This window comes from Choloepus didactylus, chromosome 2 (genome assembly GCF_015220235.1).
Source record: "Choloepus didactylus isolate mChoDid1 chromosome 2, mChoDid1.pri, whole genome shotgun sequence".
Classification (NCBI taxonomy): domain Eukaryota; kingdom Metazoa; phylum Chordata; class Mammalia; order Pilosa; family Megalonychidae; genus Choloepus; species Choloepus didactylus.
In genome coordinates, this window is record NC_051308.1 from 216,100,057 (window position 1) to 216,114,613 (window position 14,557).

The 14,557-nt window shown below is 47.8% G+C and overlaps 1 protein-coding gene across 4 annotated transcripts in view; it reads left to right on the plus strand.

Moving 5' to 3' along the window:
• Positions 1 to 14,557, plus strand: part of CSMD2 (CUB and Sushi multiple domains 2) — a 646,653-nt gene that overhangs the window by 355,627 nt on the left and 276,469 nt on the right. For 3 of the 4 annotated variants that reach the window (XM_037827786.1, XM_037827788.1, XM_037827787.1), the window contains exon 13: positions 10,389 to 10,571. The exons of the other annotated variant lie outside the window; for it this stretch is intronic. In XM_037827786.1, the coding sequence (XP_037683714.1) occupies positions 10,389 to 10,571 (183 nt within the window). The remainder of the gene's footprint in view (positions 1 to 10,388; positions 10,572 to 14,557) is intronic. 4 annotated transcript variants of the gene reach the window in all.

Sequence of the window (14,557 nt, forward strand, 5' to 3'; positions counted from 1 at the left end):
CCCAAGTCCATTGCTTCCACCGCTCCCCCAGGCTACCTGGCCCATATAGTCAGTGAACTTTCTGTTCCAACTGAAGTAGAGAGAAGCTTCCTTGGGGCAGGGCAGGTGGCACTGCAGCATCACCATCACCCCCTCACCCCCAGTTTAAAGCTTGAGCCCCTGAGCTGGCAAATTAGGGAATTTATTTCCCAGGGATTCTTTCAGTTCTTCTACTTGTCACAATCCCAGATTTGGGGTGGGGGCTCAGGATCTGTCAACATCTGAGCACTCTGAACCTAGAATCTCAGCCCCCCTTCACGGGGCTGCCAGCTGTGGGAAATGCATTCATAGTTGCGATTACTTCGCTTCCCAGTAGAACAAGAAATATTTAAGGAACAGGCAATTAGCACTTGCCAAAAACATTATAAAATTACACACAACTTGCTAACAAGTGTGAACATCAATCTGGGAGTCTCCCTGCTTCCTGACTCTGAGCCTGGAATCTGGCAGCCTAATGCCAAGACTGGGAGGCCAGCCCAGAGAAGGAAGGAGCTGAGACCCCAGCCCTGGAGACCGAGGAACTGGGCAGTAGAGTTTATGCAGAAAGGATGCCTAAAGGTCCAGGGGATTCATGTTAGACGTGAGGCCATCTGTTTACTTGACAAGCATTTTCTAAGCCACTCTTAAGTGTTACAGACTATTTAGGACATTGAGTCTACACAGGCAATAAGACACTCTCTGCCTTCACTTAATTCATAGTCTGTTTTCACTGCAGTAGAATGTGCTAGAAGATGGGGAAATATCAAAGAGGGGCAGGCAGTCTTGCTTGAGAGCATCAGGGAAGGCTTCCTGGAAGAGCTGGAACCTGAAATTGAGACTTGCTTAAAGGATGAGAAGGAGTTTGTTAGATATCCCTGAGAGAGAACAGGTTGGCTGAAAAAGGTGACATGTGGATGAAGTTGAGGCTGAAACCTCCATAGAAATGAAGTTTGAGAGAAAGTAGAGAGGAGATGGTCAAGATGTGCGTTCTGCAGGCAGTGCCCACGTTCCCCTTCCCTAAGACTTAACTCTGGTGTTGGACGCTGGTGAGCTGTGAGCTTCCTGCAGGAAATGGTGTTGGAGCCAGGCTTGAAATAAGGCCAAGGACAGCATCATCAGCTCCACTCCCTTTTGGACACTGTCTTTCCTCCTGTTAGAATGTCAAATACATAGCCAGATTCAGCTTCATGCCGCTATTTTCAGGACATCTCTCATTCTTCTTACTTGGACCCCGTAAGGGAGCCTAGGATGCCTGAACTTTCCAACTTTGGACAAGTATAATACCAGGAATGTTCTGAAGGTGCTCATTGAAAGCCTCGTTTCAGAAGAACCCCCATGAGATTCAAGTCTGCTCTGACCCCTTGGGGGGTAGGGGTGGCAAGCAGTAGAGAATGATGCAGCATTAAAATCTGGCAGGAAGTAATTTTTCAATGAGACATACTCTCTAAATTCACGGGCTTTTGCAGATGGCAAGCCCCAGCTCTCAGCTAATGAAGACAGCTTGGAGGCAATTCAAATGCTCCACATGTGCATGTTTTACCTGTTTCCCAACATCCTTCAACCTGTGACATACCCATGACAAAGTTGTGGAGGAAGGTGATGGGGAGAGAAGACCGTGACCCATTTCCCACCTCCATCCACACCCCCATCCCATTCATGTAAACCATGTGCAGGGAGATGCACATGCACCTCGAGGTATAGTGCACTGTCTCTGGCCTCCTTCCATCTTTCCCATCTCAGCATTAGGAAGGTGGAGTGGGGTGTGAGGTTAAGGAAATCCAAGAGATCCAGACATGCGCTGGGTGTGGTCTTAATGCACCAGAGCTCTCCTGGTCACTCACCAGGTGTTTGAGCTGATTGGACAATAGGTCTGGAGCACTCAGTATGCATAAGGCGCTGTGCTTGATGCTGGAGATACAAAGAAAAGAAGGGGTGGTACTCTGGCTTTGAGAAGCAGACAACCTACAAGAAAGAGTTTAAACTACTTATCGCTCCTTAAGCCAGGCTCCTCGTGGTCTCCCTCAGACCGTCTTTCTGACCTCATCTACCTTTTGCCATCACTTCCTGCCATATTGCATCTAACTATTCTCCGGATATCACACTGTCTTCCTCCATTTCTCCTTTCCTGCCTCTTTCCTTCCATCCTTCGCTCTATCCTCCCTTTATCATTTCTCAAACATTTATCAAATGCCTACTATGTGCCTTGTACTCTACTAGAATCTGGGAATATAAACACAAAAAAACACTGTCTTGGTCCTTAAGAACCTTACTGTTTAATAGGAAGAAACAAACCAAAAACGAGCACCATTGCTATCACAGATAAATGTCCAAGGGGGCAGGGGTGGGAGCAAGAGAGAAGGGGCTCCTGAGCCTGCCTGGGGGATTCAACCAGAGTCCCAAATGGGGAAGCACTTGGGCTGACACAAAGGATGATTGAGTCTGTTGGACAGACAAGCCTGGGGTGTTCACTTCTGAAAGAGAGAGAACAGGTGCCAAGTCAGAGCCACACGAGAGCTGGCAGAGCTCTGCGACAACCACCACCATAATAACCAGGAGGAAACAACTACTAGTTACTGGTTTCCTGCCATGTGCTGGACGTTGCAATCATTTTATTTGCATAAGCTCCCTTAATCCTCATAACAACCGTTTGGGATGGATATTATTATTATCATTTCCATTTTACAGATGAGAAAACTAAGACTCAGAGAATAAGTAACGTGCCCAAGGCCTTAATTTCAGAGCCAGGAATTAGAGCCAAGACTTTCTGACATCAGGGCCCTTGCTCATCCCCTGTCATTGTTCCACCTCCCTGCAGGTTGCCCCGTTTTGTAGCACATAAGACTCAAGGGAGTGATGGCCAAAGATGAGGCTGGGGTGACAGTGCAGGTAAACGAGGTTCCTGCCATGCCAAGGAGTTAAGGTTTTAATCTGTGGATTATGGGAAGCTGTTAAAGAATCAATGAGCAGAGGACAGGAGTGATTGGATTTTTATTTTAAAGCAATCTTGGATTGTTTTGTAGAGTACATAACAGAAGGAAGAGGCAGGGCAGCCACCCAGAAGCTGTTTCAGTCATCTAGGTGAGAAAGTCCTCAGGGCTGAGCTAAAGCATTCAGGGAAGGGATGGAGAATGGAGGGTACAGAGATGCTTAGAAGGAGGAGCCAACAGGAGATGGTGAGTGAAAATTGTGGGTGGGGAGGAAAAGGGTGGAATCCAAGCTAATTCTCGGGATTCTGGCTTAGACAACCTCTATGAAGCCTGTCAACTTTCCCAGCCGGAGTTGGGAGCTCCCTCCTCTGTTCCTCCACAGATCTTGGAGTCATGTCCGCACACCTCCATTGCCCTAATCATTGACATTGGAATTATTTCTATACCCACCTGACTGAGTTCTCCAAGGGTAGGGGCCGTGGTTCAGTCAGCTCTTTGTCTTTAGTGCTTAGCATGGCCTTTGGCAGTTTCTGTGTAATAAATGCTAACTGAACTCATGCATTAAACAAAGAGAGAGTTCCCTAAGTTTCAGACTTTGTGCTAAGTTCTGGATGTACAGTGGTCAGCAATATATAGCCAATCCCTGCCTTCACAGGGTGTGCATCCTTGTGGGTGGGGAGTCGAGAAACAAGGAGCAGACCCGGCAGCCAGGGCGGGCAGGGAGGGGTGTATGGTTGTGGGTGGGGAAGGTGAGTTCCTTGATCACCTTGTTCCTGATGCCCAACCATACTGTAAGCTCCATGAGGGCAGGGATTTTTGCCCTTTTTTCCCACTGTTATACCCCTGATGTCCAGAACAATAATAAAATGTTTCTTGAATACATAGATGAATACTTACAAAGGGCAACCAGTGGTACAAAGGAAAAGAATAAGGTGTCAGGAGAGAAAAGAAAAAGAGATATATTTAAGATGCATGACCAGGGGAATCATCTTTGAGGATGTGACATGTTAAACTAAAGTCTGTAGCATGAGGAGTTGGCCTTATAGGGGCGTGGCGGGGGGTGGAGGTGGAGGTAGGGAACTATAGCTCAGGCTGAAGGAACAATGAATAAATGAACAAACAAATGAAGTCCTACTCCTGTGGCTGGGCAGCCCATTGCAGCCCATTGCAGCCCATTGCAGGCCTTGGCCTTCCTCACACTGGTGCTTCCTCTTTGGAGGACATCAAATAATCAGTGAATTTATTAGAGAGACATGATGCAGTTCCTTCTGTAAAGATGTTGTCATAAAAACAGATTCCAATTTGGTATTAGAAATTGAAAAACCTGGGGATAAGACAATGAGGTTGATCACAGATGATAGGGATAAAACAGCCTGGAAAGGGGAGAGCAAATACTCACGACAGAACCCGTCGTGATGAAATTCTGAAACACTCATTTCATGTTTCCCAGCTCGCTTTTGGTAGAGAGGGAGAGAGAGGGAGGGAGGGAGAGAAATGGAGAAAGAGGGAGAGAGAGAGGGAGAAAGAGAAACCCTTATAACATGAAATTACATTAAACCAGATAACAGGAAACTGTATGCATGATTTTCTCCAAGTCAAAATTTGGTTTATCTATTTGGACTTCTGGGCCCTGACATTAGACTTAGTCAGCAATGGACCAGGGCCCCCAAGGTCAAGTGCCTTTGGGGAGGGCGTGGAGCACAGGGTGCTCTCTGCAGGAAGGTAGGAGGCCTGAATCCTTGCATTCCCAGAAAGGAGTGGTGCCGGGCTTGGAGGGAAGGCCCAGACCAGAACAACCAGTGTCCGAGGGGCAGAAGGCACTCCCAGCCCCCTCTGCCTTCCTGGCAAGGAGCTCCCAAACTCTCAGCCATTCTCTCTCTGTTCTTCCTCTCCCAGCTCTATGGCCAACAAATTCCCCTGTGCCTTGAACTCTTTGCCAGTTGCTCCCTTCAATCTGACTTCCTTCTGAAGTCACCATTATCCAAGAGCCCTCTCTGATGCTAGCAGCTCATTTCCCCACACCCTGTGAACTTCACCTACATAAACCCCTTCTCCTTGGAGCCTGTGCTCTCTCCATCACTGTCATCTGTCTCATCCTCTGTACTCCAAGTCTTGTCTGCATCTTGCTCTCAGTTCCTTTACATTTTCACTTCCTTTCAGTCCATTCAACTGTGGCTGCAGCTGACCTTATTCAGGAGCTCTGAAAGCTTAACTTCATGCAGCCTGTGCCGGGGCCCTGGTCCCTTCGCTCTCTCACTGCTGTCCCCTTCACTCCTGTGTACCATCCTTTCCTTGACCTCTCTATTTCCCCAATTGCCTCCTGTAGTTTTCACTTCCTTCCCTCTTTAGCATAAGCTCCTTGGCTAACATATCACCCATTCTTTTAATAACATCCTCCACTCCTTACCCAATTGTCCTTCCATTTCTCCTCCAAGCCCAACCCAACCCCTCAATCAGTCCTGCTGCCCCTTTCTCCACTTCTTCATGAACCAAGTCACTGGGGGCTGCTGGGGCAAGTCACACAGCCCTGCCCGGTAGAGCTCCTATAAATGAGTCATCCCTAACCTCAGGGGGACCCTCAGAGCTGCATGATAATCCACCTAGCTATGACTTCCTCTTCTTGTTAACATCAAATCTTTTCCCCACAACTGGTCCCTCACCTTCATTCAGCAAAGACCATGACCTGCTCCTCCACTTAATAAATAGAGGTGGTGATCACCACAGGCTCTCCCTAACTTCCTGCCATCCCCTCTGAAAACACGTTGCAGCTACGTCTTCCCTCCTTACTCCTGTCACAAGGGTAGAAGAGTCCCTCCTTGTCTCTAAGGTGAATGCTCTGGAGTATTCTGTCTCTCAGCCTCCTGCCATCCCTGGGCCTTCACTACATTATTCTCTTTTCTCCTCCATATCTTCAAGACAGCCAATTCAGTCTCTCTCCCTTTGCTCTTTCCAAGTTTCTATCATCTTAAAAACAATTTTATAAACTTCCCTCAAGAGTATACCTCTCAAAACTACTCTCTCTGTCTCATCTTCCTCATCTCCCGTTGGACATTGGCCGCATGATTACATGTGTTCTCCTCCTCCCAGCATCACCAGTGCCCTTCCTATGGCTAACCTGTGCTTCACTCCTATCTGAACTTCCCTGCCCTGCTTGATGGTGTTGATCTACTTCTTGGAACTAATTCCTCCCTAAGCTTTTGTGACACCCCTTTCCCCAGGATTTTAGTGCAGCGTTCTAAAATATCAGTGTTCCTCACTGTTCTGTCCTAGAATGACACCTCTTCTTCACTCCTTGGATGCCCTCCTGCTTCTCATGGCTTCCTTTACCATCCATGAACTGAATCCCCAAATCTGCTTTTCTAGACCAGTCCTTTCTCTTGAGCTAAAGACCCCAATAGCCACTTTCTCCTAGATGTTTCCACTTGGAAGTTCCTCAGGCACCTCAAAACTCTGCATGACTTTTGAGAGTTGGTTAACTCTCTCTTTTCTGACCTGCTCTTCCTCCTGCATTCCTGCCTCAGTGAAAGCACTCTCAGGTGCCCAGGCTGAAAACTTCAGGCATTGGAGCCCCCCCGCCTCTCCTGTATCTCCATGTCCCAAATCTCACTATGGGCTCTTTCGTCTTCCTGCTTTAGGTCTCCCAGATCTTTATGCCTTTCTCCATCCCCACTCCTGTGCCTGGTTCCCGGTTATTGCACAAACCTTCTAGTGAGCTTCCCACCAGAATGGAAACTCCATGAAGGCAGGGCAGCATCTGCCTTGCTTCCCACTGCAACCCCAGGACCTGCATGGTGGCTCACACTAAGAGAAACTCCAATATTGATTCAATGAATGATTGATCTCCCTGCCCCCAGAATGCTTTCCCCAGACCATTCTCCAGACAGCAGCCAAGATGACCTTTCTAACATATGAAATATTGAATACTAAATAGAATTAAATCCTTTGATGACCCCCCATTGCCTACTGTCTAAAGTCCAAGCTCTTTAGCAGATTGCACAGGCCCTTTCGTGGGATGGCCCCTGCATGCCTTTTCCAGCCTCATCTCTCATCACCAGTGCCTAGTACTGTATAAAGGAGGTGTGGGGCAGTGGCTAAGAGCCCTCAAGCCAGACTGCCAGGGTGTGAGTCTCAGATCCACTGCTTCCCAGCCCAGTGACCTTGGGATAATTACATGACCTCTCTGTGCCTCAGTTTTGCCACCTTTAAAATAGGATGATAATAGTAACTAGCTCATAGGGCTACTCTAAGGCTGAAATGAGTGGATATATGTAAAGAACTCTGAGTGGCACATAGTCAACACTAGAATAGTGTTAGCTATTATCAGTCCCACAGTCTTACCTCTGGGCCTTTGCTTGGCGTATTGGTCAGGGTTCAAGCGGAGACACAGAACCAGTAAGAGAGATACACTGAAATTTGTTGCAAGGAATTGGCCTACGTGATGGCAGAGGCTGCTAGGCAAGTCCAAAATTTGTAGGGTAGGCCTTCAGGAAGGGCAAGCTGAGCTCTTGGGCACAGCTGAAGCTACAGTCCATATGCAGAATTCCTTCTTCTTCACGGAAGCCTCGGTTTTTAATGCCTTTCAACTGATTGAATCAGGCCCACTCAAATTGTGTAGGATAATCTCCCTTACTTAAAGTCAACTAGTTATGGGCTTTAGTCACAAGTACAAAATACCTTCATGGCAGCACCCAGAGTCATATTTGATCAAATAACTGGGGACTATAGCTTAGCCAAGTCGACACATAAAACTGCCCACACATGGGTTCTTTCCTCTGCCTCAACGGCCCTTTCTCCTTCTTCTCGCCCACTTAATCCTTTCACCTTGTTGGTTCCTACATAGCTTCCAGGGCTCAGCTTAGGCATCAACTTTACCCTGGGCTAGGACCAGTACAAGGCAAATTTTGCCTTGAGCCTAAAATTTAAGGGAGCATGGAAAAACTCGGTAATCAAGATAAATCATATATTGATGCAATATTTAAAAAAAAATCAAAATGGATGCAAAAATCCATGATTAAATAAAGAAAGGATCCAACAGGGTCAGGACAGGGGGGAGGCATGATCTGGTCTTTATTTAAAATGTCAATGTTTTGTTCATAATGAAATGTTTTTTCCACTAATTCTGAGTTCCAAAGAAACATTGCACTAATGTGTTATTTATCTCAATTGCTGAGTTTCTGGTGCTCCCTAAGATTTTGTGCCCAAGGTGAGTGTCTCAGTGTCTTCCCTCAAGGGCTGGCCTGGTCATCCGAGTTTGAGTCAGATGCTCCGTCCGTGGGCTTCCCTGTGTTATAAACACCTGTTTCCTTGTCAGTGACAAAACTAGATTGTTCACTCCAGTGTCTAGCACAGGGACTTACAGTTAGTAGGTGTCCACTATATGCTCATCAGTTGCATCAGTGATGGAAGGTGAAGTTGGATGGGTGTGGGCATGTGTGAGGGGCTGTGCTTACAAATTGGGGAGGCAAGGGCAGATGCCTTCCTCTTCCTCAGGTCATTTGTCCTCTTGAGCTGATGACAGCTTCAGACAAGTAGCTTTGGGCAGGAACGTGGGTGGATGCACCCCACATGGATATCTTCAGCCTGGAGGGGCCTTGCCAGGAAAACTTAAATCTGGGTCCTACCTCCCTGGTAGCAGGATCCAGCTCTATCTCCAAATGCTGGGTAATTTTGACTAGGTTATTCAATGCCTGGCTTCCCTGCAGTAGATCCTTGCCAGCATCCCATATCCCGGAGAGAGCATGCTTGGGGACACCCTGGATGCAGGACGATCCTGCTGCTGCTTCTCCAGGTCAACTTGCCACAAGGGCCCCCATTCTGCTTTCCTTCAGATGCCCTGAAGTTCTGGGGTCTGGAGCCAAGCAGCCCCCTCTCCAGGAATGCCTCAGTGTGTCTCCTCCCCCATTCCTGAGCAGGAGAAAAGTCAGCTTGGAAGAAGGGTGCAGATATATTTTTAGCAGATATGTGTGTAGAGGACATGGGAGATGAGAGGTGGGTGACCTGACCTATACTTGAGATTCCTCAGACCTATGCATTGACTTTGGACCCACAGACCCCCTCCGCTCCCACACTCAAAGATCCTAGATGCTTGACTTAGATCACACCCATAGAACACTATCCCAGCCACAGAATGCCTTGTCCTGCCAGTGCTCAGCAGAGGGCTGGAGGCCCTGGTTTTAGGGGTAGCATGAATGCAAAAAGACAAGCAACAGCGCATGAAAGGCAATGCCTGGGGCTACACAGGCAACCCTGATGGGCCCCCAGAAGCCCAAAGGCTGTAGCAGGAATGCATTTGCAGAATCACCCCTGGGGGCCAGGGCTCCAGACATCCCATAATGGTGTCTACTGAAAAGGCAGGATCTTGGGAAAAGGAGTGTCCTGGGAAGGTGTCCAGAAAACTTCCCCATGACTCCAGCCCCTCTCTTCCAAATCACTGGATTCTCAGGGTTCTCCTCTTACCTCCTTTGCTGCTTCCTGTCTTTCCTGAAGGATGCCTTTCTCCTTGAAACAGAGCTCATCCCCCTCTCCCAGAGCTCGTCCCTCTCTCCCCCAGCTCATCCCCTCTCCCCCGCTTCTCCCTCCTCCCTTTCCTCCTCCCCTCCCTTCATCTCTCCTACTGGTAACTGCAGGATCAGTTGCTGACTGACTGGTAAGAGACAGAGGTGAGCACCTGATCCCAAGACGGGAGGAAACGCCAGGGACTTGCCCAAGACAGACTCCTTCCTGGAAGCATCTGGGTCCTGATAGACTCTCCCAATGTCTGTTCATGGCTGCTGAGCCCAGGCTCCCAGAGCTGTCTCAGGAAACCCACCCCATGCCTGGCTCACAACTGTTGAATCAAATGAAACTTCAAAAGCATACTTAATGAGTCACTGGTTTCCTTATACCTGCTGCCCTCTCAAACTGAATTATAAAGTATCTCCATGAAAGTGCTTTCATATCAGAGGGCAGCAATCTCTTGTTTGGGGGAAAGACAGGCAACAAAGACTCAGCTTGTCTTCTCATCTGTCGCTAGCCTTTGCTGCTCAGGATGGACCACATTTACAATCTACCAAGAGACACTAGTAACCTGAATGCAGGGTCAAGTTTAGTAAGGAGGTCGCCAAAGTTTGGGATTCCAAAGTTTTGACAGGTAACCCACAAAGAATATAGACCCACCTTTCCAGAATGAAAGTATCCAAACATCTAGGGCACTTTATGTGGACACAGAGGGGCAGGCATTTCATACCTGGAAGGCCCATCCACCCTAGGGTGCCTTGTTTAAATAGGACCTTGCAAGATTTCCCCTGAATCTAATCCCTTTTAGGAACATTAAATGTCCTACCTGTGTCCCTTGGAGCCCTGACTCATGGCAGAGGTGCCGCAGAGCATGTAGTGCAGACCTCCAGCTTCAAGAGAGGTATAAAGTCACCTTTTCTCTTTGTTTTCTTGTCTCCTGTCTTTCAGAGATCGAGCAGGGCAGTTGTGGGGACCCTGGCATACCTGCCTATGGCCGGAGGGAAGGCTCCCGGTTTCGCCACGGCGATACACTCACTTTTGACTGCCAGCCTGCCTTTGAGCTGGTGGGGCAGAAGGCAATCACGTGCCAAAAGAATAACCAGTGGTCAGCTAAGAAGCCAGGCTGCGTGTGTAAGTGAGCAGGGAAGAGGCCACTTGGGAATTGCACTGAGAGGCAGGGATCCCATTTCCCAGCTGGTCCAGGGGCCCCATGCTTGACACCCTTGCAGGGTCATGATAGCAGCTTCACTTTGGTTGGTTTTTTCTATTCTTTGGGGCATTGCTGCTTGGGTCCTCATTTCTGGCAGTAACGTAGATCGTACCACTGAGAAGAGCGATTGGTTCTGACAGGTAGGGTCCCTCTTCAACACCATCTTACTCTCTCTGGTAATCCTTGAGAGCAAGGTGGAGGCCACTGTGGCTTGGTCCACCTGACTCAGACCCAGAGATTTCCCCCTCACCCTTGTTGCTGCTGGGAAACCATACAGTTAAGCTGGGGCGGAAAGACTGGCAAATTTATAAGATTGTAGACTCTGAATCAGCATCTGAGCACTGTGGAAAACCATAGTCTTGAAAGGATATGAATTTCCTAAAGTCACCTCCTTGTGGATTGGATTTAGGGAAGGATGGGGGATCAAGCTGTCTTTAGATTGTTGGTCTTTTGGGGAAGGGGGTTGCGTTGAGTGCTCTGTTAGAAGGAGAAAATAAGGAAGCCCTGCTTCCTTCTTCTTGGATGGTTTGACCAAACTTTCTCTTGCAAATGACATCTGAAGTCTTGGGTCGCAGTGGAATTGGCAAGTGTGACTGTGCAGTGTTTAGCAAAGGGAAGATCAGGCGCTGTCTCTATTGGGAAATCAAAGGTTCCAGCTTCTCTAAGCTATCACTTCTTATTCTCCTGACCCTCACCACTCCTCCATCTCTTTCAATCTGCTTCTCTCAGGGAAGGGCAGACAGCCTGACCCTCTAGTCCTACACCACCTCACTGGGCTTCTCGGGGCCTCTGATTTCTGCATCCTGAAGAATGGTGGCTCCTTGGGCATGGGGAAGGGAGTTGGCTGGGAGACTATAAGGGAGCATCGGTGATGACTGAGAGCTGGTGTATGAGCTGGTGAGTGGGTCATTCCGCAACGATTATCCTTTTCAAGCACAAACAAAATCAGTTTGTTTGGTCTGACAGAGCATTCTTGATGGCTTGTGAGTTTATTTATGTAAAAATTCTTGCAGAGGTCTAAAGATCAAATCACTCTTAGATACATATTTAACAAATTGTCTGTATGTATTGAAAAGAATAAAATTGCATGAAATCTATCAGTCTCTGCTCCCTGGTGGGGTTAGAATCTAGTGCCCTGCAGTGTCAGCTTCACAGCATGCCAGGAGCCAAGGGGACCTGGAGGGGCAGGGAACGTTAACAGGAGGCAGTTTGGGGCAAGCAGGAGCAAAGAGGCTGACAGTCCTGCAGACAAGCACAGACGGGAGGGGATCAATGGAGTCGAGTTCTGCAGGGAGCAGATTGGAGGCTGAGCCTGAAAACAGACGGGAGGGGATCAATGGAGTCGAGTTCTGCAGGGAGCAGATTGGAGGCTGAGCCTGAAAAGGTAAAGGCACAGGCTGCAGGAGTCTCAAGTACCATGGGGCTTCGTCTCTGAAATCCATCCAGAGAAACGAGTCAGGAGAACTAGGATAGAGCCAGGCCCTTGTTGCAGGGAGCTGGTAGCAATGAGATGGGAAGCAGAGCTGGCCAGCTACTTAGGGCCAGGATCAAGTCCCCAGCCTTACAAGCCGAGAGATGGTAGGAGAGTGCTGGGGAAAGGCCTTGGAATGGAGGGGCATGAGGGGGATTCTACTCTTAGAGTCCTCCAAGAATTTATTTGACCCCCTGGCTCCAGGGAATCGTTTTAGAAAGTCTTAAAAAAAAATCTCCACTACCTCCAGGAGACCTTGGAGTGCTGCTGTTCAACGGCCCCTTGTTTCCGGGAGCGAGGCAGGCAGCCTCAGGGAAGCTGGCCTGATGGCAAACAGTGGAGAAGGAAAGGGGTCAGAGCTGCCCCAGCAGGAATGGGTGGGGGCTCTCTGTGGTTTAAAACAAGGAAGAGGAAGCCGAGGCTTAGTGATGAGAAGTGTGAACTGGACACTCTGGGGGGGTCACTGTATGGTATTTCCTCTTCTGGACAATTATGGGATATAAGGGGATGACGTCACCAAGAGGCTCCCATCACTCAGGTCTGCCTGGACTTTCAGGAGTGGCAGAACACAGCTGGGGTCTCAGGGATGCCAGCTTCAAAGAGGGAGGCCAGAGAGCACCAGCTGACCCTATACCTTTGCAAAGCACAGCAAGGTCACATTTGCACTTCCTGAAGGCTGGGGGTCCCCAAAGCAGATGCCTCCGTTCGTCCTGGGCTCTGCCCTCAGGGAGTGCACAGTCTAATCGGTAGCACAAAGGAAGAGATGGTGATAAGAAATGCCCAGTGCACTGAAACAGCTTTGGATTTGAATTCTGGACACTTGACTTTTAATTCCAGCTCAGCTGCCTGACTGAGGCCAGGGCATCTCCTCTCTCTGGATTTCTGTTTACTGATCTATCCACTAGGGCAGCACGCCTCTCTGGCTCCCAAAATTCTAAGCTCCTGTGATCATATTTACAGAAAAAAAGTGAATATGACATGAATATTCCCCGCATTTTCTGCAATGAATGCTGGGAAACTACTTCGTAAAGTGGATCCTTACAGAACAGGTCATACTTGGATTCAGGGTTATCATTTAACTCTGATGTTCTGCTCCTGACTCTAGATCAAATACATCAGAGTATGTGATCAATAGAAAAGATATAATGTCTGTAAATGGGTATAAAAATATGACATAGTAATGTTGGTCTCTGTGTCTTATAAAGTGATCATAAATGTACATGTAAAAGTGCCTGTTCTAGTGCTAATGCTGCCAGAATGCAAAGCACCAGAAATGGATTGGCTTTTATAAATGGGATTTATTTGGTTGTACAGTTACAGTCTTAAGGCCTTAAAGTGTCCAAGGTAACACATCAATAATCGGGTACCATCACTGGAGGATGGCCATTGATGTCCAGAAAACCTCTGTTAGCTGGGAAGGCACGTGGCTGGCATCCGCTCCAAAGTTCTGGTTTCAAAATGGCTTTCTCCCAGGACGTTCCTCTCTAGGCTTCAGCTCCTCAAAATTGTCACTCTTAGTTGCTCTTGGGTCATTTGTCCTCTCTTAGCTTCTCTGGAGCAAAAGTCTGCTTTCAAAGCCCATCTCCAAAATGTCTCTGTAAGCTGAAGCTCCTCTCTCAGCTCCTGTGCATTCTTCAAAGGATCCCTCTTGGCTATAGCGCCTCTTCAAAACGTCACTCTCAGCTGCGCTGAGTTCCTTGTGTTTGTCAGCTCATTTATATGGCTCCAGTGATTTAATTTAGACCCACCCTGAATGGATAAGGTAACACCTCTGTGGAAACCATCCAATTAGAGTCATTACCCACAGTCAGGTGTGGCACATTTCCATGCAAACAACCCAATCCAAACATTCCAACTTAATCCCCACTAATATGTCTGCCCCACAAGATTGTATCAAAGAGTATGGCTTTTTCTGGGGGACATAATACATTCAAACCAGCACAGTGCCTTAAGCAAAAGTCAGTATAGCAGTCCTAAATTTTACCACACATTATTCACAGTAAATATCAATACAATATTTAGCAAACAATAATGTTCTTTTCTTCTTAGGATTTAGAAGGGATTGAGGGAAATTATTTTGATGACCCAGATCTCTTTGAACCTTCGTCCAAAGCAATGTAAAGTGGTACATTCTTCTTCTCTCAAAACATTTTCCTCAAAACAACTCCTTACTGGGGAACCGCCCTGCTGAGTCTATACAAATGCAATTTTTCCTTCATGTTCCAAAACAATTCCTGTGGCAAGCAGACATTTCCGAATCATTTCATTGGCTTTTGAGCTGCCCTCACAGTAGTAGATACTCAATAGATGGTCTTTTTTCACCCAGGTTTTAAAGAAAATAATGTTTCTCACAGCAAAAAGCATTTTTAAAGACAGGATGGAGCCAGCTTCTTGCTCTTACTCTCCTGTCCTCCTTGGTTAACTCACATCTCCAGG